Source organism: Monodelphis domestica, chromosome 2, assembly GCF_027887165.1.
Source record: "Monodelphis domestica isolate mMonDom1 chromosome 2, mMonDom1.pri, whole genome shotgun sequence".
NCBI classification, from domain to species: Eukaryota; Metazoa; Chordata; class Mammalia; order Didelphimorphia; family Didelphidae; genus Monodelphis; species Monodelphis domestica.
Genome location: NC_077228.1, coordinates 533,686,632 through 533,711,988, shown reverse-complemented (window position 1 = coordinate 533,711,988; position 25,357 = coordinate 533,686,632). Strand labels below are relative to the sequence as shown.

Sequence of the window (25,357 nt, the reverse complement as noted above, 5' to 3'; positions counted from 1 at the left end):
ATTCTTTCCCAGAAGTCCTTCCCAGAAGTGGCCTGGCTTATTGTACGGCTACTAGTAGGAAAGTCCATTATATTGGATAGTTCCAGGATGTTTTACTTTCTGTGCACAACATTCTCACAGGAGCTAATTTTGAACATCATAAGACTTGTGTCAACTTTAGATTACTCCACCCTACTTAGTCTAACAAAATGAGGAATGTCTACACCCATACTTAAGGATTAAGTATCTAGGAGGATGGCCTTTGATAGACATGTGCTAGCAAATGACAATTCAGAAGCAGCTGACAGACCCTGGGCTGTCCCAAGTCAAGCTTAAGCTACCATTGGTACAAGTGAGATGAAGGGAAGTGATATAAAACTGTTTGTATATTTGGTATCAGTTTCTCTCTCCAGACTCTTTTGCGGCAGAGGAGTGGCTGGCAGCAGCCTGCTGAGAGGCACCTTGCTGAGCAGTTTGGCATCTTGGAGTGGCAGCAGCTATTGTCCGGTTTAGTGGTGAGTTTCCCTTGATACCATACTGCAGGAAACCTAGTAACCTAGTTCAGGTGAGGCTCTTCTTTGAGCTCTCTTGGAGTTTAGGCTGACTGCTTTCTCCTTTACCTTCCAAATGCTACCCTCTTCGAGAAAGCCTTTAATCTTCAAAGTCCTTGTGTTGAAGGAATTTGAACTCCCCCTGGCACAGGCCAGGTGGGGGAAATCCTATACCTTTCACTCTCTCTTCTCCTCAATTTCCTCCCTCTATATTGATAAAATCACCATAAATTTCCAAACTGAATTGGGTATTTTATTTGGGATATTCTTTGGTGACCAAATTAATTTACTTTTTCAAATTAATTTACAACCCTAAAATTATCCTTACAATTGTGAATTGATTTTGTGTTAATAGAGCTTCACAAGCTGAGATAAATCCCAAATACAGAATTAACTACTACAATATGAATCTCTTTAATAGATGAAATACAATTAATAAAATCTTTTGATATCTGAAAAGTCTCACCAGTCCTTTGTGAGTTCATACTACTAACTTCCATAACTCTTATTCCTACAGTATTAACTAAGAAAAGGACCTCAAATTTCCTCCTATTCAGCTTAACTCACTAATTATAATCACTGATTCCCATGAAATTGCACTGAAATGAGTACTGATTAAATTGAGTAGGGGTATCAAAATTGTTTTGACATTGCTAATTCTTGCCTTAAATTCACGAATCATTGTTTCCTTCCCAATGTGAGATGTGAGTTTTTTTCTTAAATGAATAAAATTCTTGACCTGCCCAGTTGTATGTTGTGATGATTAAAATAGTGGAAGACTTAAATTGTTGCGGATAAAAGATTTGGAGCCTTAAATTGTGACCGCAGAAAATATGTTTTCAAGATAGTGTCTTGTTTTTAAATCAAATATAAGGTGTTCGCCAGGGTAAAGTTCCAATTATTAAATATACCCAAGTCAGCTGGGTTTTACAGAGATTTTAATTAATACAAAATGAGGAATTAAAGAATGGGAGAGAGAGAGAGAGAGAAAAGGAAATAATGCGGAAAAGGATAGGCCGGCCCAGGCCAATCCTGGCCAGCCCAGGCCCAAGCACTAAGAAAGAGATCAGTTAGTCTTTATCCACTCACCATAAGATTTGTGCAAGCAAAGATTCTAGTCTTCAGAGAGGCACCAGTTGCAATTCAGACTTCTCAGCTGACTGTCCCGAGAGAGAGACAGAGTCTCCTCAGAGGGAGTTCCAGACAGAGTCCTCCTCAGAGGGAGTTCCAGCAAGACTGTCCCTGCTTTCAGTTTCTCTTCTCCTTTTAAAGGGAATTTTCTCCTATGTCTCCTTCCCATAGTTCTCACATCTACCAATCACAGTAGACATTTTCCAAAGGACAGACCATCTTAATTCACACCTAAGAAAGCTAAACTTTTTGATTAAGTTCACACCTGAAAACCTCTGAGTAAGTTTTTCACCTCTTTGCTCCTTGCAAATTCACAAGTTGCCTGACCTTTATATAGGTACTTAGCATTCTTTTGTATTAGATCTAAAAATAGGCAGAGCTTAAGAACTTATGTCTTACTATAAGTATGGGCTGAAGTGCTTTTAATTGTTTAGCAAGGAGTTTACAACTTTATCTTCCCTTAGGGCTTGCCCAAGTAGGGGTGGAGTAGAGTTCCCATATTCCTGGTCAAGTTCCTTCACTGCCCAAATGGGGAATAGTCTTAACCAAACCTTATGATGTAGGGTCTGATAATTTTTAAGGTTCACAATGTCCAGCTTCTGATTTCCAATATTGTGATTGTGATTTCAGGGCCCTCCTGTGATCTCCATCCTTTCTCTGGTCTCAGTGGCTCCTAGCAGAGTCCTCAGGAGCCCAGCCCTCAGAGAGAGGGTCAGTTCCCAGCTGGGAATAAGAATCTGGTCCCCAGATCTCTAAGTAACATGATTATCTTTTTACAGGCCTCAGCTTTAGTGCAAGGAGAAGGTGGTGCGGGATTTCCCCTCCAAGGAAGTGAGTACAACCCAGGAGAGTATCGCTGCTCTGCAACCTTTCATCCAGCTCCAGGGCTGTAGTGAAGCCAGTCCTTCTCCCAGCTGGGCAGAAAGGACATGAATGAAGTCAGAGTAATGAGAAAACAAAAAGGATGGGCAACCATGGGAGATGTGGTCCTGACACGTCAGGAGAAGGGTGAGAATTCCAGGGTCATCAGTGGGGGAATGGAATCTTCCCAGTGTGAGAGAACTTTTATCCCTTCCCTCTGGAGAGTGTAATGGCCAGAATGCAAGAGCTAAAAATAAAAGGGTTAAAAATAAACAAAAATCAATTCACAATGAATTTTAGCAATTCATTCATAAAATGTAGGGAAAGTGAAGGTAGAGAAAAGAGAAAGAAGGTAGAGTAAGAAATTAAATTAATGAGCTTTACTATTGCTTAAGCCCTGGCTTTACTTTGGCAAGGCTCCAGAAGCCCCAACTGGAGGGCCTGAGGGTCAATTAACAGACGTTTTAGCCCAGAGGCCTCCTCCCAGGTGAGGGGCTCCTCCAGAGGCTAGTACCTCCTTTGAGGAAAGCCAAGGAATAGAGCCAGCCTTTTTTCTCTCACCCACTAATAGCTCTAATTGAAAATGGGGGCATTCCAAGGTCCTTAGCTGGAGCAGGTGCCAGGAAACGTGAAACAAAGGGTTACTAGGGGCAGTGGTGAGGGCTATTGAACCCTAGACAAAACACATGGTCATGACTTTCTCCAGCAGGAATTGTGAGATCAGCCAGGGTTAGAGAATTTGGTAGAGGGGTGATCTGTCAAGGTGGATGCATATGGGCTTAGGGAGTGAGGATGCTTGTGAGAGCTTTGTCTAGGAGCCACAAAGCAAGGTTGGCCTAGCCTAGGACATCTCCTTATCCTGCTGTGTTTCTCCAGATATAGCTCTTCCCCAAGTCAGCAACATAGAGGAGAAAGAAGGAGGGACTTCTGGAGTCCTGGATGCCAGGTTTCAGGTAAGATCTTGTTACTCTCTTTCTCCTTTGTCCTGTCTCCTCCCTTAGTCTCTCTTTCCTAACATTTCTTTCCTGTCTTCACTCAAATTCATGTTGGGACTCACGCCTCAGTAGATTGAGTAGCTCAGTGGATGTGAGGCAGGCCTAGAGATGGGAGGTCCTAGGTTCAAATGTTGCCTCAGACACTTCTCAGCCATGTGACCCTGGGTAATTCACTCAACCCCCATTGTCTCACCCTTCCCACTCTTCTGCCTTGGAACCAATACATAGTATTAATTCCAACATGGAAGGTAAGGGTTTAAATTAAAAAAAAAAATCAAACAAGATCGGAGTTGTGGCAAATTTTTAAAAATTAACAGAAAAAAGTCAAGAAGTCACAATAGCAGGATGTGTCAGACAGCTGTAAAGGTGACTTGTTGAACATATATAGTTTTAAAAAAGGCAACATAATTGAAATTGGCCTTTTCATATAGAGAGAAGTTATCATTCCATTTGATAAATGTTAAATGAAGAATTATCAAACAATCTTTTGAAATGAAATGGAGATGAGGGGCCGCTGGGTGGCTCAGTGGACTGAGAGTCAGACCTAGAGACAGGAGGTCCTAGGTTGAAATTTGTCCTCAGACACTTCCCAGCTGTGTGACCCTGGGCAAGTTACTTAAGCCCCATTGCCTAGCCGTTTTCTCTCTTCGGCCTTGGAGCCAATACACAGTATTGGCTCCAAGACAGAAGGTAAGGGTTTAAAAAAAAATGAAATGGAAATGAGAAGGAAGGAGAAAGAAAATGGTGGAGAAACAGAAATTATCCCTTGATGCTGTGTGGAGTTGCCATGATGAAATTTCATGTTTAGTTCATGCTTATAGTATTGGGGGCTAGCATGAAATGTTGAACAATAGGATGTCGTGATTTGGCAGTTTTAGCTAGCGGAGGGGTTGACAATACAGGGACTCTCTGCTTAGCTGCTGGAATGGTTATGCTGACTTGGGCAAGAGTTTACCCCTGGCCCACAGAGGGAGGTTATTCTAACCTCCTTCATTCCCCACTTCTTCTACTGTACATGAGGAATCTTCTTCATGCAACTGTATCCTCATCAGGGGATTCAGTGGGAGTCAGTTTGATATTACTGGTGAAGGATCATAGCTGGACAGTATAATGGTCAGAAAAGGTGCATTCCTAGATGAGCCCAGAATATGCCTCTGTGACCATCCCAGAATATTCTCTGTCCTTTGTGTACTTTGTCACCATTAAATCCCAGAAGCCTTCTTTTTCCTTAAAAGACAAGTCTCACCCATTTCAGCTCAGAGAAATTCTACTCACCAGTAATCCAGAAACAAATTTCCATTCCTTCAAACAAACTTTTGTGCTCATTTGCCCTCTGTAAGGATTCCTTAAGTCCTATGAATCAACATTATAGCAGTTATTTTTACATATTTTGGCAATAATTAATTTATTACAATTTAGTCACAAAACGTGAACAGGAATGTCAAATTCATTAGCTCTATAGTAAATACAGAACATGGCTAGATCATATCTTGGTCTTAAGTTTAAAGACTTAAACCCACTTTTCCTTTAAACCTCTTATGATGGAAGGATAGATAAGGATGGAATGCAGTCTTCTTGAGGCTATACTGCTAAAAACCTGTCTTACAAAACTGATCTTTGGCTTTTCTATACAGACTGAAATGACATAATATTTTTGGGGTTCATTGTTGGGAAAAACTCAGGAACTTATACACTGGCTCCTCAGTTCAATATTAAATGAGGCAGAGAGCATGTGGATAATGACAAAATATTTTTAGAGGACTTGTCCTAATTAAGCAGGAATGTGTTCCATTCAGGAATCTTTGACATTCAAGGATGTAGCTGTGGAGTTCACCTGGGAAGAGTGGAGACACCTGGATCCTGCACAGAGGGCCCTGCACACGAATGTGATGTTGGAGAACTATGAGAACCTGGTCTCCATAGGTAAGCAGAACCAGGCCCTGTGAATCAGTGTCAGTATGTTGGAATTTTTGCAAACTCATTTGCTGTAGGCTAAGAAAAGGCTAAATAAATGTGGTCTCATTAGATAAGAACATGAAGGGCCACATACCATATAGGGAGAACCCTGTAATAATTAAAATTAAATTATGAGACTGCTAGTATCTTTATAATTTTATTAAATCGTAGTAGTAGTAGTAGTAGTAGTAGTACTACTACTACTACTACTACTACTACTACTACTACTACTACTACTACCACTAATGATGGGAGGGAAAGGTCGGAAAGAGGTAGAAAGTTACTTAGCTTTCTAATCTATTGGTGACCATGATGTATTGAAGCTGAGCAATGACAAGAGTTCCTCCACGTTCCATGCTCCAACCGAAGACTCCAAAGACCTCTTGGTCTTCCATTTATAAGGTGTTTTCTCCACCCACTAGCTCTCACACATCACATCTCAGGAACCATCTATAATTTCTTAATTTGCCTGGGCTGCCTAGGGTGCCAATGCCTATGCAATAAATTTCCTGTCTTGTTATTTTCTTAACTTCCATTCTCTGAGGTCTTCTCTATACCTGAATTACTCTGTGGTCTTCGACCTCCAGGTCCCCGAGTTCTGACATTTAAAGAAAAGACAATAATGGAGAGAGAAATTCTTTTCCAACAATCCCAAATCTTTTATGGCCAGTAGGGAAAATGTTTCTGTTCTGTGTTTCTGGGAAAGAGGTCGTTGCTTTGTATGATTTGAGCTCCTCTGGCTCCTTTCCTCATGTGCCTTCTCTTCTCTGGAACCTCTCCTTACTGAGAAGGTGTCATCATCTTGGTAAGAGGAGAATCAGGATAGAGGAGTGTCCCTGAGTAGAGGCACTTAGAGAAGAGAAAGGGCAGGAAGAGAGGATGATTGACAGTGTTAAAGGTGTTGAGGTTCTAGACGATGTTAGAAAAAAGCCATTGGAATTGGCCGTTGAGACATCATCAGTGAGTTTAGAGAGAGCACTTCCTATTGAATGATGAGTTTGGAATCCAGCCTGTAGTGGGTTAAGGAGAGAGTGAGAGGAAAGGAGTTGGAGGCATGTGTTCTGTGTGGGTGGGCTCCTCAGGTAGGTTAGCCACAGAAGAGGAGAGGGAGGGGACAGCAGCAGCAGAGACTGGTGGGTCTTCACAAATAGGGGAGAGGTGGCAATGTAGACAGTGGAGAAGCAGAGAGGGAATGACTGAAGATAAGTGGACAGTCTGCAGCAGAACTGAGGACGTAATGGAATATCTTGTGCACATGGAGCAGTCAGCCTTGTTCAGGAGAAAGGCCCCCTCATTATATAAGACAGAGGTGAAGGGAGAGATTGTAAAGATTAAAATTTAGGGGGAAATGATGCAGGTAGAAATTAGTTTCTCTCTGCAAGGAGTATTATATTTTTCGTGGTTTATTGAAGATTAAAATATAAAGACAATGCAAGTAAGAAAGGCATGTGCTAGGTGGGCTGAGAGGCCCAATTCAATTTCACTCACATCATGAGAGACGTGTCTGCTCCAAAGAGGAAGTAGAAAAGAGGGCCAGTAGTCTTTTACAACCAAGTTAAATACCCCATCTAGCTCTCGGCCCAGGTGAGGTTACAAGGTATTTTGGGAAGTGAGCAAGGACTTTTGGGGAATGGAGTCCAGGGTTCAAATCTCCATTTTTACAATTCCTCGTGTGATCATTTGAAAAAGAAAATTTTTTTTTCCCAAAGGATCATGAAAACATAATCATTTTAAGGATTACAATAATTTAAGGATAAGAGAAAAAAAAGAACAAAACCAATAATTTCTGGACGCATTGACAAAAGGCCAGTTATGGGGAAGTCCCCTTTGGCACGAAAGTATAAATACAAATAAATGTTCAATCAACTACACCCAAAGTTCAATTTGGATTTTTTTTTTTTTTGTGTAGCTTGTGATCTGGAGGCATCTTCATGGTGTCTTCTCCAACAGTTCAGTTTCTGGATTCGGAGAGGTCGTATCTTTCTTTACCTAAAATTCTTCTTAAAAGGAATTTAAAGTTTGCAGTTTAAAATAATAATATTTTTTACATTTCCCCGTGTTGTGGGTGATTGAAAAATACAGGAACACTTAGGGATGCATGGCTGAGGTATGAGGTTTTTGAATCAATTGGCAAGAGAAATTAAAAAGATATCAGAAAAATCCAAATAAGAAAGAAAATTTTCTGGATGAAAATATAGACAATCAAAGTCTTATATGTAAAAACTCCAAGTAAAAGAAAAATAAATCTATACCACCAAGAATGAGATCCATCTCCTCTTCATATCTGGCCATGATCCACTGTGAGTACAAGCAAATGAATTGAGCAAGGTAACATTTTTCATTGTTAAAGAACAGTAGTCCAAATATGTAGTTATCAATATCCCGGAAATTCTCAATAGAGCAATTAATTACAATAGCAAACAAACACACTATCATATTTCACATAAGTTGCTGTATGGCATTTTGTTTTAAAACCTATGAACCGATGGATATTTGTTACAAGTTTTTACAAACGTAGCAAATCTTTCAACGTTGGTATTTAAACATATTTTTAAACAAAGTAAAAACTCATTGTGGATTTAGAACGTCATCAAGAAATCTAGATATTCTGGTGGAAGTTAAGTAGTGAGCTAAAAGGGTGCTCCTTTTTGGAGGCTTTTTAGGGATAGAAATGCCTTGAGATTAACTGCCCCAACTTCCATTCACATATGTAGAAATGCGGGAAGATTGGGGGTTATAATTGTATTTCACTAAAGCTACTAGAATGGGCCATACACTTCGTGTTGGGGGCAGGCAAAAATGACCAGAGATTGTTTAAAAAAATTCCAAAAATCCTGTTTAAAAAACCCTTAAAATCAGTTGCAATATTTAGCACATTAAATTTTCCAAAGGTTGTTATAGCAAGTGTAACCAGTTCTGACGAAGTCCATCTATCCTCTATGTGACAATTTACAAAGTCAAAAATACTAAAGTTGTTTTTTCATATATGGACTTAATTACACATTGATATTTGTTCAATATCGTTATAGGGAAAAAGCAACAGAAATTAACAGTAGTCAAAACTCAGTACATTAAAATGATTCAGTGCACCAGAATAATATTGAGTGCAGTAATATATGAATGTAAAATTACAAAGTTAAACTTTAAACAAAGCAATCAGTAAAATGCAATAGAATACAGAGATTTCTATAAACCATCGGAGTCCATTGAAATGCCTTAAAATATATAACCTCCAGTCTTTAAAGTTCCTTGAGTTTGTTATCCATTTAGATGCCTATTGTCGGAAGGCAAATTGAAAAGGGGTAAGCAATGGGTTCCAAGCGATCAGCTCAGGGCCACAGGGCCACAGGGCCATGAAGTGTTTCAGACCCGATTTCAACCAAGGACCTCCCGTCTCTAGGCCTGGCTCTCAGTCCACTGAGGCACTTAGCTGCCTCCCTAAAGTTAGCTAAAAGGTTTTACAGAGCTGATTCTTTTTTCTGACATGCCGCTGAAGTCAATTAAGGGATCAATGTAATTAAAATATATCCTTGTAAAATAGACATGCTTTTAAGTTCTCACTTGGAAAAAAAACTTTCTTCTTTCCCTTTTTTTCTCTCCTCCTATGATCTGCCACATGGCCAATACTCCCGTTTTTTTACCAGCTAGTCCTGGGTGATGAGGGATCTGCTCTAAGGCTAGGGTTTGTTGGGCAGGCAGGTCACCAGGTGGTCGCGATCTGGGTCAAACAGCAAAGCGGTCTGGTGCGGAGACAGGAATGCAGGAAAGCAGGGCCAGGAGCCGGAACAGTCAGAGGTGGTGGGCAGTGCTGGGACCAGGAAAGTGATATCAAAGAGGTCCAGATTACAGGCAACCGTAGCTGGGTGGAAGGGTTGTGACCAGGTGATTGATATTGAATCCAGAATGTCCAAAGCGGAGGGCTGCTGGCATGAGCTGGTCAAGATGATTTTCCAAAAAATCATCTTGAAGAAACGTGGGTTAAAAAAAAATTTTTTTGAGGCAGTAGCTATAAAAAGCTGAACTTAGTAGAGAAAAGAATCAGAAGATTGAGATATTTCGTTTCCTGAAGTGGTTGCCAAACTGTAAAGAATAAAATTTAGGGGGAACTGAAGCAGGTAGAAATCATTTTCTCTCTGCAAGGAATATTATATTTTTACAGGTTTATTGAAGATTAAAATATAAAGAAAATACAAGTAAGATAGGCATGTACTAGGTGGGCCGAGAGGCCCAATTCAATTTCACTCACATCATGAGAGACGGGTCTGCTCCGAAGCGGAAGTAGAAAAAAGCGCCAGTAGCCTTTACAACCAGGTTAAATATCCCATCTAGCTCTCAGCCCAGGTGTGGTTACAAGGCATCTGACCTTGTTTGTGTGTTCTTGGATGGGCAGGAGAGAAAGACTGATCCAGGTAGGCACTGAACTCATTGAGGAAGGAGAGGAAGGGCCCAGAGGTCAATAGAGAAAGAGCTGCCAAAGCTTAGCCTGGATGGTAGTTTTGTATTGAATGAACTTCAGAGGAGGAGAGATTAGCGAGTGATGGAGGCAGAGGGAGAGGTTTGAGGGGCACTTGGAAATGGGGAGGAAATCATCTCCACCTTGACCAGTTAGGGCCTGAGTGAAAGTGCAGCCAGGATTTCATTCACCTCTTTTACCTTTTTTTAAATTTATTTTTTGATTTGATTTCTCTAAACTTGTCAGTGGTTGGTTCAGATTTCCCACTAGTATAGTTTTATTATCTATTTCCTCCTTCAATTCTCCTAGTTTCTCCATTAGAAATTTGGGTGCTATACCATTTGGTGCATACATGTTGATTAGTGATATTTCCTTGTTGTCTGTACTCCGTTTTATCAGGATGTATTTACCTTCCCTATTCCTTTTAATCAGGTCTATTTTTGCTTTGGCTTTGTCAGATATCATGATTTCAACTCCTGCCTTCTTTCTGTCAGTTGAGGCTGTGCATCTTAAAATTTCTCAGACTTGTGAATCTTAAAAATTCCCAGACTCTACCTTAGAATATTTGGTTAGGAGTATTCCCCATTTTAAAACAATGATGGGACTTTGGTCAGGAATGTAGGTGCGAACTCTAACATTACTCCACCCATACTTAGGCATAATTTAGGGGAAGATAAAGTTGTAAAACTCCTGATTGAACAATGAAAAGTCCCCAACCCATACTTAAAGTGAAGAACCCTTAAGCTAGGTTTATTTTTAGATATAATACAAAAGGGTGCTAAGTACCTTGCAGATCAAATTAATCAAGGCAATTTGCAAAGGACAAGATTAGTCTACTCAGGTATGAATTAAGAATGGTCATTCCTTTGGAAAACGTCTACTGTGATTGGTAGACATAGAGATTTAGGGGAGGTGACATAGGAGAAAATTTTTTTAAAAGGAAGGAGTTAGAGGGCTCTGGAGTTGAGTTCAGTTAGGGTAGCTGAGTTGGAGCTGGAACTAGTTGGAGTAGCTGGGTCTCGCTGAACACTAGATTTTTGCTTGGAAGGATCTTGTGGTGAGTGATAAACGACTGACTAGTCTCTCTTAAGGCTTAGGCCTAGGCCATGTTAGCTTAGGCTGTTCATACTATATCTTCTCTTATTCTCTCTACTTTTTCTTAATTCCTTTATTTGTATTAATTAAAATCTCCATAAAACCCAGCTGACTTGGGTATTTCATATTTTCGGAATTTTTCCCATGGCGACCACTTTATTTTTTAATATAAAACCAAGAGATTAAAATTTATCTTTACAGTTTTGCCAATTCACAGCCTTGAAAACATGTTTTCACAGTCACAGTTTAAGAAAACGACTCTTTTGTCTGTATTAAGGCCCAATAGGTCTTACTCTAATCTTTAATTTTGACCTTGTGAGTATCTACCTGCCTCATGTGTGTTTCCTAAAGACAACATATGGTAGGGTTTTGTATTCTAATCCATTCTGCTATTTGTCTATGTTTTATGGGTGAGTTCATCCCATTCACGTTCAATGTTATGATTGTCATTTGTGAATTCCCCAACATTTTGGTATCCTCCCTTAATTCTGACCTTTCTTCTTTTGCTGTTACCTTTTAAACCAGTGCTTTACTTTAAATCAGTCCCACTAGTCCCCTCCCTTGTTGTGCTTCCCTTTCTAGCCCCTCCCTTTTTGTTCCCTTCCCCTCCCCCCTCTCCTTCCCTCCCTTTTTGTGTTCCCTCCCCCCTACCCCCCTTAGTTTTCCCTTCTCCCTTACCCTGTTGAATAAGATAGAATTCAAGATACAAATGGATCTAGATGCTCTTCCCTCTCAGAGTTGATTTCACTGAGCATAAGGTTTATGTAATACCATTTAGCTCTCTTTTCCTCTCCTTCTAAGAGAATTCTTCCCCTCCCCTTACCATATGTATCTTTCTGTGACAAAGATTGTTCTGTTTAATTTATTTCTATATCTTCAAGTGTATCTTAATACCATCATTGATTCCCACTCCCTTTTTCTTTCTTTTTGTTTTTCCCCCCTCCAAATCGTGTTAGTGCCCCAATCTTTCCCTATGAGTGCCTCTTCTGATTACTCTATTTATGCTTACAATTTTTGAAAGTTACACATACATTTCCCCAAAATATTAGTACATATAATTTGATCTAATTATGGATCTTATAGAAGAGTTTGAATAAAAGGGGGGGGGAAGCACTTTTCTCCTTTTCCCATTCTTTCACATTACCTTTTCATGTTTCTCTTGCTCTTTGTGTTTGGATGTCAATCTTTCCACTGAATTCTGGTCTTTTCTTTACAAATACTGGGAAATCTTCTATTTTGTCTAATGCCCATACTATCTCCAGGAATTGATGCAGAGTGAGAGGAGCAGAGCCAGGAGAACATTGTACACAGAGACTGATACACTGTGGTACAATTGAAAGTAAAGGACTTCTCCATTAGTCTCAATGCAATGTCCCTGAACAACCCGCAGGGATCAAGGAAAAAAAACACTACCCTCAAGCAGAGGACAAATGGTGGGTGTAAAAACACCAAGTAAAGGCAACAGCTTGACTACAGGGGTGGAGTGGATATGATGGGGGAAAGACTCTAACCGAACACCCTAATGCAAAAGGCAATAACATGGAAATGAGTGTGGATCGAGGACACATGTGACACCCAGAGGAATCAAGGATTGCCAATGGGAAGGGTGGTGGGAGGGGGGAGAGGAAAAGAAAAATGATCTTTATTTCTAATGAATAATGTTTGAAATGACCAAATAAAATAAGGTTTAAATATTTAAAAAAGAAGAAGAAGAAGAATGGGCAGCCAGGGCTTGACTGGGCACATTTGGTCTGAGAGGTTTTCCCACTCAATTTGGTTGAAGCAGGAGGAATGCGTGTGGAGCCTGGGGCTCAGAGTGCTAAGGAGAAAGTAAAAGGAAAGAAAAGAAAAGAAAAGAAAAGATCTTTTTAAACTGGCTTTTGAAATGCACAGAAATCCAGAACCAGAAGGCATTGCTGACCAGCAGGATAGCCTTTAATGCTACATGTGGATTTATTGTTTTAGTTTGTATTTATTTTGTTTGGAATTTTTTAATTGTCGGGAAATGTGTATTGTCCTGATTATGACAGACCTTTGGATGACTAGCCTTTGTGTTCATGGAGTTTTGACCAATCTTGTCTTGGATTACAACATAGTCCCTCTACGTTTTCTTACTTGTCTGATTTTCCATTTCTTCTTGACTGATCATTTGTAGCCTGCAGACTGAGAGTTCTGGAACTTTGCATATGATGGCAGATTTTTGACATTCTGATTGATTTTACCAAATGTTTTTATCTTCCCCTTTTTCATTAAAATTTCTTTTTTTTTTTTGATAAAGAATTACTATCTGATAGGGAGAAAGGGTTGGAATATTAAGAGAAACTGAGGTGTTCTGAGAACAGAAGAAATGCACAAAAATTTTAGTTTAAAACTTTTGAATTCTCAGATAGCTCTTTGAACTCAGCTCTTTATTCTCTCCATGTTGCAGGGATTCCAGTTTCCAAACTAGATTTGTTCTTCCTGTTGAAGAGAGAAGATGTACAGAATGAAGAGGGAGAAGCTGGGACAGGTACTTGTATAGGTGAGTCGTTGAAAAGCAGCTGCTCTTTCAGCATTGAATTTTCTACCCCTCCTTGTAGTTTAATGATCTTGATGGGATCAGTCCTGGGTCTAGGCAATGAGTCAGTAGCATTGATTAAGCATTTCCTATGGTCTGATCCTGAGGATAAAAGGGAGGTGTGGATCCAAGTCCCCTCAATAATTTACTTCCCCCAAAGAGAATGGAAGAGGCAGGCCATGCTGTCAGGAACCTCAATATCTAGGGAAAAAAATAGAAATGGTTTGAGAAGTAGCAGTAGATCATGAACCACACTCTTAGGTAATCTTGGGAAAAGACAGTGTTTTGGAATGGAAATCCTTTTAGTTCATTAGGAAATAAGGGAATGGAAGCATGACGACATTAATAGATTAAATAAGAGTAGAATTAGGGAGAGAATAATCAAAATAAAATTAACAATGAAAAAACTAATAGCTGTCTTTTACTCAGCCTACTCTATGTCAGGCATTTTCTAAATCTCATGTGATCCTTATATAAACCTGAGGAAGTTGGGGATATTATGATATTCATTTTACAGATGAAGAAGCAGAAGCTGACTTGTCCAGGGTCACAGTACTAGGCAGGTTCTGAGGTGGGATTAGAATTCAGGTGTTCCTGACCTTGCTCTGTGTTCTGTCCACTGAACCACTAGCTGTATTCTCATTTTTAAGTAGAAAACTGAGCGTGCTCATACATATATGATAGAGAAAACAGGAGGTGAATTGTTGAACTTCTTTTACTGAGGGATGGAAATTCATTTTTTGTTTTTAGCTCCCCAACCAATCAACAAAATGAATTGATTGTTAATATATTTAAAGGTACATTTTTCTATTGGCTCATTACAAGTAATGTATTGAATGATAAATTTATATGAAGGTTACTTGTGCATAATATTTTTCCTTTTTTAAAAGTGTTAAAAAATAAGCAGTTGGTGGCTCAGTGGATCAAGAGGCCGACCTAGAGATAGGTGGTTCTGTGTTAATATCTGATGTTAGACCCTTCTTTGGGTCTAACCCCTCTTTGGTTTTCTTTTCTCTGGTTAGACTAAATCTTCTGAGTACTTCACACCTATTTGTTACCCTTGACTTTTGTAAGTTGCTTGACCTTTCAGGTACTAATTTAACCTTTACAAGTACTTAACACTGTTTTGTATTAGATCTAAAATAGGCCTAGCTTAATGTTCTAGCTTTACTATAAGGTATGAGTTGGGGACTTTCATTGTTCAATCAGGAGTTTACAACTTTATCTTCCCCTCAGGCACTGTCTGAGTAGGGTGGAGTAATTTTAAAAGTTCCCAATACATCGCCCATTAAGGATCTCCATTGTTATAATAGGGGAATAGCTTAACCAAATCTTCTAAAGTAGAATCTGAGTAAATTTAAGATTCGCAAGATATTTGTAGAAACCTGGCCCAAGGAAGTCCAGTGTCTGAATTTGCCATACAGCTGCTTCCTCAATCCCCAAAACAAGTCCTCTGTCTTGTCCTAGATCCTTATCCATCCCACAGGGATTGTTGGTCTCCTTGACTTGTGCTTCTTTGCACTGTACAGTAGCTCCTTAGTGATCCCTTCTTCTGGAATTAGATACAAATATTAAAGTCACATAATACTTCACACTCAATGGCAGGTTTTCATAGTCTAAGTTTTTTGGGTATACATTAGTATCAGGGTTAATAGGTATTGTAAACTTATCTTTCAAAATCAAAAACATAAATACTGATTCCATATACTCAAGTAAAAAAAAATTTTTTTAAATCAAATTTCCCATTGGAAATCTAGAGAAAAGTAAATTGAAAAACAACCAGAAACTCATCTTTTATTTTATAATATTTTATTTGATCATTTCCATGCATTATTCATTAAAGACAAAGATCATTTTCTTTTCCTCTCCCCTCACCCCCCATAGCTGACGCGTGATTCCACTGGGTATCACATGTGTTCTTGATTCGAACCCATTGCCATGTTGTTAATATTTTCATTAGAGTGTTCATTTATAGTCTCTCCTCTGTCATGGCCCCTCAACCGCTGTAGTCAGGCAGTTGCTTTTCCTCGGTGTTTCTACTCCCGCAGTTTGTCCTCTGCTTATGGATAGTGTTTTTTCTCCTAGATCCCTGCAGATTGTTCAGGGACATTACACCGCCACTAATGGAGAAGTCCATTATGTTCGATTATACCACAGTGTATTAGTCTCTGTGTTCAATGTTCTCCTGGTTCTGCTCCTCTCGCTCTGCATCACTTCCTGGAGGTCGTTCCAGTCTCCATGGAATACCTCCACTTTGTTATTCCTTTTTGCACAATAGTATTCCATCACCAACATATACCACAATTTGCTCAGCCATTCCCCAGTTGATGGGCATCCCCTCGTTTTCCAATTTTTGGCCACCACAAGGAGAGCAGCTATAAATATTTTTGTACATGTCTTTTTCTCCATTATCTCTTTGGGGTAAAGACCTAGCAGTGTTATGGCTGGATCAAAGGGTAGATATTCTTTTATCGCCCTTTGGTCATAGTTCCAAATTGCCCTCCATGGATGGATCAGTTCACAACTCCACCAGCAATGAATTAATGTCCCTACTTTGCCACATCACTCCAGCATTCATTACTTTCCTTTGCTATCATGTTAGCCAATCTGCTAGGTGTGAGGTGATACCTCAGAGTTGTTTTGATTTGCATCTCTCTTATTATAAAATGAGATGTAGAACACTTCTTCATGTGCTTATTAATAGTTTTGATTTCTTTATCTGAAAACTGCCTATCTATGTCCCTTGCCCATTTATCAATTGGAGAATGGCTTGGTTTTTTGTACAATTGATTTAGCCCTTTATAAATTTGAGTAATTAAACCTTTGTCAGAGGTTTTTATGAAGATTTTTTCCCAATTTGTTGTTTCCCTTCTGATTTTAGTTACATTGGGTTTTTTTGTACAAAAGCCTTTTAATTTGATGTAGTCAAAATTATTTATTTTACATTTTGTGATTCCTTCTATGTCTTGTTTGGTGTTAAAGTCTTTCCCCTCCCAAAGGTCTGACATGTGTACTGTTCTGTATTCGCCTAATTTTCTTATAGTTTCCTTCTTTATGTTCAAGTCATTCACCCATTTTGGATTTATCTTGGTGTAGGGTGTGAGGTGTTGATCAATTCCTAATCTCTCCAACACTGTCTTCTAATTTTCCCAGCAGTTTTTTTCAAATAGTGGATTTTTGTCCCAAAAGCTGGGATCTTTGGGTTTATTGTATACAGTCTTGTTGAGGTTGCTTGCCCCCAGTCTATTCCACTGATCCTCCTTTCTGTCTCTTAGCCAGTACCAAATTGTTTTGATTACTGCTGTTTTGTAATATAGTTTGAGGTCTGGGACTGCAAGACCCCCCATTTGTGGGTTTTTTTTTTTTCATGATTTCCCTGGATATCCTTGATCTTTTGTTATTCCAAATGAACTTTGTTATGGTTTTTTCTAAATCAGTAAAGAAATTTTTTTGGAGTTCAATGGGTATGGCATTAAATAGATAAATAAGTTTGGGTAGGATGTTCATTTTTATTATATTGGCTCGTCCTATCTATGAGCAGTTAATGTTTTTCCATTTGCTCAAGTCTAGTTTTAGTTGTGTGGCAAGTGTTTTGTAGTTGTGTTCATATAGTTCCTGTGTTTGTCTCGGGAGATAGATTCCTAGGTATTGTAAACCTCAAAATGTCTCAGAGTTATGAATGTTAGGGGTTTCCCCCATTTGGGAATCTTCTACTTAAAAAAGTTCCCTAGCAGATGGTGAGAACTCTATTTGAGTGTGGGGGTTCCTTGCCTTGGGAATATCCCTACTCCACCCTACTTAGGACTGCTTTAGGACAGAGAGCTCCTTGAGAACAATGAAAAGTACTTTGATCCATGCTTATGGAAGGGACAGGTAGTTCTTTGAGTCATGACTGTTTTAGAATTGATACAATGGGATACTAAGAACCTATAAAGGTGGGCAACTTGTAGAGTACTTAGACCTAAAAGGTGAAAACCTACTCAGGGGTTTTCTCTTAATGAAATTTGTTGACACAGCAGCATTTTTTCATAACTTACTAAAGAGATTAAAACTACTCAGCTGTGTATTCAAAATGGGCAGTCCTTTAGAAACATCTACAATGATTGGTAGATGTAAGGACTTAGGGGAGGTGACGTAGGAGATTTTGCCCTTAAAAATAAGAGCTCAGAGAAGAGTTGGATCTGTTTCTGAGGGAGCTCATTTTGAAAAGACTCATTCAGGGATCTTGATTTCTGACTCTCATCCTGAAGGAGAGTTCTTTGAGGAGCTCCTCTGAGGGGCTCTGTATCTCTGGGGTAGGAGCTCTGGAGGCTCTTTGGAGAGGCCCTTTGAAACAATCTCTGGCTGGAAGACTCTTTGAGGAAGGAAGCTGGCCTGGTGTTACTAGAATCCTTGTTTAGTCAGACCTTGTGGTGAGTGTTAAAAATCTGACTGATTTCTCTTTTAAGACTCAGGTCTAGGCCATATTGGCTTGAGGCCCTTCATACTTATTCCTTTCTTACTCTCCTTCTCTTTCTTTGATTACTCATTGTATTGTTAATTAAAATCTCTATAAAACCCAATTGACTTGGGTATTTGAATATTTGGGAATATTTCCCCGGTGACCACCTTATATTTGATTTTAAACCCAAGACACTGTAGTGAAACATATTTCTGCAGTCAAATTTACTCACGCTCTCTTATATCTATCACAATTTATATCTTCCACTATTTTAATCACTACAGTTTAAGACCTCAACCATTTTAAATCTCACAGTATTTTATTTTGTCTAAGGTGATTTTGAATGGGATTTCTCTTTCTAGTTTTTGCTGCTGAGTTGTGTTGGAGATATATAGGAATGCTGATGACTTATGTGGGTTTATTTTGTATCCTGCAACTTTGCTAAAGTTGTTGATTATTTCAATTAGCTTTTTGGTTGAATCTCTAGGATTCCTTAAGTAGACCATCATGTCATCTGCAAAGAGTGATAACTTGGTCTCCTCCTTGCCTATTTTGATGCCTTCAATTTCTTTTTCTTCTCTAATTGCTACTGCTAGTGTTTCTAGTACAATGTCAAATAGTAGAGGTGATAATGGGCATCCTTGTTTCACTCCTGATCTTATTGGGAATGCATCTAGTTTATCCCCATTGCAGATGATATTAGCTGATGGTTGTAGATATATACTGTTTATTATTTTTAGGAACGACCCTTCTATTCCTATGCTTTCCAGTGTTTTTCATAAGAATGGGTGTTGTATTGTATCAGAGGCTTTTTCTGCGTCTATTGAGATAATCATGTGGTTCTTGTTGGTTTGCTTGTTGATGTGGTCAATTATGTGGATGGTTTTCCTAATATGGAACCAGCCCTGCATCCCTGGTATAAATCCTACTTGATCATGGTGGATGACCCTTCTGATCACTTGCTGGAGTCTTTTTGCTAGTATCCTATTTAAGATTTTTGCATCTATATTCATTAGGGAGATTGGTCTATAATTTTCTTTCTCTGTTTTTGACCTGCCTGGTTTTAGAATCAGTACCATGTTTGTGTCATAAAAGGAGTTTGGTAGAACTCCCACTTTGCTTATTATGTCAAATAGTTTGTATAGTATTGGGATTAACTGTTCTCTGAATGTTTGATAGAATTCACTGGTGAATCCCTCAGGCCCTGGGGATTTTTTCTTAGGAAGTTCTTTGATGGCTTGTTGGATGTCATTTTCTGATATGGGATTATTTAAGAATTCTATTTCTTCTTATGTTAGTCTAGGCAGTTTGTATTTTTGTATATATTCATCCATATCACCTAGGTTGGTATATTTATTGCCATATAATTGGGCAAAGTAGTTTTTAATGATTGCCTTAATTTCCTCTTCATCGGAGGTGATGTCCCCCTTTTCATCTTTAATGCTGTTAATTTGCTTTTCTCCCTTCCTTTTTTAAATTAGATTGACCAGTACTTTTTCTATTTTGTTTGTTTTTTCAAAGTACCAGCTTCTTGTCTTATTTATTAAATCAATAGTTCTATCACTTTCGATTTTATTAATTTCTCCCTTAATTTTTAGGATTTCTAGTTTGGTTTTCTGCTGGGGGGTTTTAATTTGGTCGCTTTTGAGTTTTTTTATTTGCATTTCCAAATGATTGATCTCTGCTTTCCCTAGTTTGTTTATATATGCACTCAGGGATATGAATTTACCTCTGATTACCGCTTTGGCTGTATCCCAAAAGGTTCGAAAGGATGTCTCGCCATTGTCATTTTCCTCGATGAAATTATTAATTTTTTCTATGATATTTTCTCTAAACGATTTTGGAGTATCATATTGTTTAATTTCCGATTTGCTTTTCTATGTACCATTACTGATCATTATTTTTATTGCCTTGTGGTCTGAAAAGGCTGCATTTATTATTTCTGCTTTTCTGCATTTGTGTGCTATGTTTCTGTGACCTAATGTATGGTCAATTTTTGTGAATGTGCCATGTGGTGCTGAGAAGAAGGTGTATTCCTTTTTACCCCTATTTATTTTTCTCCATATGTCTATTAATTCTAATTTTTCTAAGATTTCATTCACTTCTTTTACCTCTTTCTTAAATTTTTTTATTTGATTTACCTAAATTTGATAATGGTTGGTTCAAGTCTCCCACTAATATGGTTTTACTGTCTATTTCTTCCTTCAATTCTCCTAGTTTCTACATTAGAAATTTGGGTGCTAGATTATTTGGTGCATACATGTTGATTAGTGATATTTCCTCATTATCTAAAGTCCCTTTTCACAAAATATAATTACCTTCCCTATCCCTTTTGATCAGGTCTATTTTTACTTTGGCTTTATCAGATATCATGATTGCCACTCCTGCCTTCTTTCTGTCAGTGGAGGCCCAGAAGGTCTTACACCATCCTTTAATTCTGACCTTGTGGATGTCTACCCGCCTCATGTGTGTTTCTTGAAGACAACATATAGTAGGGTTTTGGATTCTAATCCATTCTGCTATTCGTCTACATTTTATGGGTGAGTTCATCCCATTCACGTTCAAAGATATGACTGTCACTTGTGGACTCCCTGGCATTTTGATATCCTTTCCTAATTCTAACCTTTCTTCTTCAGCTCTACCTTTTCGTCCAGTGATTTACTTTAAATCAGTCCCCCTTGTACTTCCCTTTTAGTCCAGTGATTTACTTTAAATCAGTCCCCCTTGTACTTCCCTTTCTACCCCACTCCCTTCTTATTCCCTCCCTTATTTTCCCCTGTAGTCTTTTTATAATCCCCCCCCCCCTCCCTTCTATTCCCCTATAGGGCGCAAATCTAATCTCTTCCCCCATGGATTGGATTGTTCTTCCCTCTTTGGGTCAGTTTCAAAGTATGTAAGAGTTGAGTATTTCCTATCTCCAACCTCTTTACCCTTCCAGTGTATCGATGTTCTCCCCCCTCCCGCCATGAGCTTCTTTGTGACATATAAATTTACCCCCATTTGTTTCTTTTCCCATTTCTTTTAGTCATAACCTCTTTTCTTTTTTAGCTTTAGTCATGTGTATGTGTATATATATATATATATACATACACATGTATATGTATTTTTGCATGCATATATTGATATACCTATTTATGTCTTGTCCTTTCATCCTATACAGTTTGTCACTGTTCCCTCTAAGTGTAGTTCTTCTAGTTGCTCAGGTGATAGCAACAGTTTTTAAGAGTTGCCAATGACCTCTTTTCTTATAGGAATACATATCATTTAAACTTATTGAGTCTCTTAAAAATTTTTGTTGTTGTTGTTGTTGTTTTTTCCCCTTTTTTTTAATTACCTTTTGATGATTCTCTTGAGTTCTGTGGTTGGACTTCAAATTTTCTGTTCAGGTCTGGTATTTTATTTATGAATGCTTGGAACTCTTCTGTTGTGTTAAATGACCATACTTTCCCCTGTAAGAATATAGTCAGTTTTGATGGGTATTTTATTCTTGGCTGTAGACCTAGTTCTCTTGCTTTCCCGAATAACGTATTCCATGCCTTTTGGTCCTTCAGTGTGGCTGCAGACAGATCCTGTGTTATCCTCACCATGTTTCCATGTTATCTAAATGGCTTCTTCTTGGCAGCTTGTAATATCTGTTCTTTCATCTGATTGTTTTTGAATTTGGCTATAACATTTCTTGGTGTTGTCAGTTGGGGATTAAATACAGGCGGTGATCTGTGGATTCTTTCAATCTCTACATTCCCCCCTTGTTCTAGGATTTCGGGACAGTTTTCCTGGATAATTTCCTCTAGTATTATGTCCAGGCTTTTTCTTTTGTTGTGGTTTTCTGGTAGACCAATTATTCTTAAATTGTCTCTTCTTCAACGATTTTCTAAATTGTCTGTTTTGTGAATGAGATGCTTCACATGTTTCCCAATTTTTTCATTCTTTTTGTTTTGTTTTATAGTGTCCTGCTGCCTTGTGAGATCACTTGATACTAGTTGTTTTACTCTGGTTCTTTTCCCAATTGTCTTCAGACTCTCTTAGTTGTGTTTTGAGTTCTTCCACAGCCTGTATCCAATTCGCTGGGATTTATGGTTTATCGTTTGCTGATCTCTCCCCCTCTCTTCCATTTGCTGAGTAGTAGCTATCTATTGTAGTTTTTCTTCTTTGTTGTTGTTTGCTCAAATTCACCCCTTCTTTACTCCCCGTATTTGTCTGTGCTCTTGTTCCTCTCATTTTCTTTGTTTTTTGGGGACTTCTATCAGTCTCCCCTCTTGGATCTTTAACAGAAGATATCTTGGTGTAGTCTCTAGGGGAGGGTTGTTGGGGGTTTGTGCTTCCTGTCCTCTGAAGGCTTTTGATTGGCTTAAAGTCCAGCAGTCAATGAGGATGGGTAGGTAGCCTGGGCTTCCCTGCATTCTGGAGACTTTTAATGGGATTAGATTCAGCTGGTTCTTTCAGAGAACTCTGCTTTCTAAGGGGGAGGGGTCATGGCCTCTCTGGGCTCTGAGGGCACCTGATTGGATTAGGTTCAGCTTCTTTGTACTGAATGAGCCCTAAAGCAAAAAAACCTCCCCCTCCACAATCTGTGTTGAATGTCTCTTGTCACACATTAGTCAAAGGTAGGGAAATGATCAGTCAGAGGTAATGGTGGTTCTAGATATCTAAAAAAACACTTCTGAAGACCTATTTAAATCAACTGTTATTTTCAGTTCTTTAAATTCATTCGAGGTTACTGATATAGGTTGTAACCTTTTTGATGGAGTCTATCCATCATCATCTATGTAACAGTTAACAGAGCAAAAAGGAGCAAAATGCTATTTTAGTAATATGTGACCTTCCTATGGTGCAGGCTGTAGTCACGTCTCGTTTCTTGAACTGGAATTGTTTCCCATGACAAAACAGAGTTTTGATGGATCCAGTGGCAGACCCAGAGTCCATCGGGACCCATGGCTTTGCCATGGAAAAGAGTTTGTCCAACTTGTCTATGGACTTTTATAATGGCATTGACCCTAGTCTAGTCATAGGAAGAAGATACAAATAAGGAAAATGTAAGAACACATAGCTATTAATTAAAACATATTAAGTGAAAGTAACATTAGATTAATATTTAAACTTAAGAGCAAAATTAAAGCTAAAGAAAAAGCAGCAAATGCACTATATGTGATAGGATGTCACTCAGTGTCAGTAGAGAGTACCCGTTTTACATGCAAGGAATGTATCCAAGAGACCTTTTCTATGATTTAGGTAGCTGTTGCAGTGGTTAATAGTACTTTATTTATACCTTGTCTTCTGGGTGTAGAGCTGTATTTAAGATTGCATTACAGATTTCTTCACTGTGGAGAGGAGAACAGTGAGGTCTGAACAGGCTTCAAATTCACCTCCAGGCTTATTGAGGTCCCTTCCCCTCCCAAGTATCATCATACATCTTGGTTCCTTTGGCCATACCTCTGGCCATCACTTTGGTCATTCTGACTATTTCTCTGTGGTGCTCCACAATAATTACAGATTCCTTGAGATGTATTATGAACTGAGTTATAATTTATCCATTATAATCACTGGACCTATTGGAGGATATATTATTATTATTATTTCTCCACCTTCTGTTTCTCATTCTACAACTCATAGCTACATGAGCTTGTTTCCCACAAAAAGAATATGGCATTGGTTGCTTCATGGATTCTTTTATGACCTCTGTCTGTCCTTCATCTCTTTCTTTTATTTGTTTTTCTAATTCATATTTTTCCTTCTTTAATTTCACCTCTTATTCAGTTTTATCCTTTCAAAATCTCTCTAGTTCCTCTTTTTCAGCTTTCTCTCTATTTCATCTTTCATAGCCCTCAAACACCTATGCTGCTGTCGTCTTTAGGTTTTCTATGTCCATGATGGGCCAGTCTGGGCAATTGTTCTTAAAATAGTCCTTAATCTCTCAGGAATGATTCTTTACAAAATGAATCCTTATGAGTCTGGCATCTATCCCTCTGGAGACATCCATGCCATGATACCTAAAACCTAGTTCAACTGTCATAGAACTGAGTTGGTCTCTTATTCTCTCCCTGTCTGAGGTCATCGAATTTAGTCCAATCACTTGGCCTGTCAGAGTAAGCTTTTGTTCCCTTTAATAATGCATTTCTAGTCTCACATAGATGGATGTAATCTTTGGTTGAATTACAATTCCATTTCAGGTTTTCTAGGTGCCAACATACTGTATCATCATTTTGAGATCCGTTCACAATAGAAAGGATCATGTTCCTTTCGTCATCCGTTAACAGAGTATGAAGTAATTCTATAACATCTGATTCCTCCATGGTTGCCATAAATGTAATAATTAAAATTATGAGACTAGCCATAAATAAATATTTTTATTAATCAAAGAGAGTAGGGGGAAAAGAAAGATGGAAAAATAAGAGTGAGAAATATGAAAGTACTTTCCTTATTGCTTCACTTAGGTGGCTATTCTATGGCCTCCTAGAGGGCCCCTAGCCACCCTCACAGGCAGGTCTGGTTAGTGACAAACATAAAAGAGAAAAGGCCAAAATTCACTCATACCTCACTTTATCAAATTTATTCTCCTATTTATTCTTCACTAACTCTCACACATGACATCTCTCGAGCCAGCCATGCTTTCTAATTTGATCTTGGCTCCCAATGGTGCTGTGCAGGGGAAGATTGCCCATCCCCCTTCTCTGTTGATATTCTTGACTCCATTGCTGGCTTTTTCCAGCTGCCATTCTATCCTCATCAGCTAATCTACTCCATGATTTCCATTACATAGTCCTTGCTTCCAGGTCCCATGTGAGGTACATGTAGGGAAAGGGGGAAGGGCATATTTCCTTTCACAATCTCCCTTTTGATTCTTTGGGAGACCAGCATGTTAAATCTCCTCACTTGTCGTGTTAAATCTCCTAGAACATCCACCTCCCCCCCAATGAATCATTCTACATATGGAGCCTATACATTTAAAGATTCTCTTACTAGAGGTAGCTCCAGGAATGCAAGGTCTTGGGCAGGACCCTAGAACAGAGCTGTAAATGATCTTCACACACATAAATGTTCAACCTTCTCAGAAGTTTGGAAAGAATTTGATGTGCAGTTGAGTAACAGAAAGGACATGGTGCCCATAGTCAGAAACAATCATGGTTTAATCTAATTACGGCATGAACCCCAAAAGAATTATATACTCCACCATAATACCTGGAATCACTGCAGAAAGAAATTTATTAAATACCCCCTAATGTCTTTCTTTTTTTAATATGGTGTTTATTATAAGGATTCTATTTTTATTTTAGTGATAAGTGGTATTTAAGGATAAATTATTTAAAAAGAAATAAGTAATGACTATTCCAAAAAAGTAAA

At 38.6% G+C, this 25,357-nt stretch overlaps 1 protein-coding gene across 1 annotated transcript in view; it reads left to right on the top strand.

Moving 5' to 3' along the window:
* LOC130456970 (zinc finger protein 585A-like) overlaps positions 1-25,357 on the top strand; it is a 47,916-nt gene that overhangs the window by 8,999 nt on the left and 13,560 nt on the right. Inside the window, exons 4-8 of the mRNA XM_056814784.1 lie at positions 393-494; positions 2,441-2,492; positions 3,399-3,475; positions 5,314-5,440; positions 13,450-13,542. Coding sequence (XP_056670762.1) covers positions 393-494; positions 2,441-2,492; positions 3,399-3,475; positions 5,314-5,440; positions 13,450-13,542 — 451 coding nt within the window. The remainder of the gene's footprint in view (positions 1-392; positions 495-2,440; positions 2,493-3,398; positions 3,476-5,313; positions 5,441-13,449; positions 13,543-25,357) is intronic.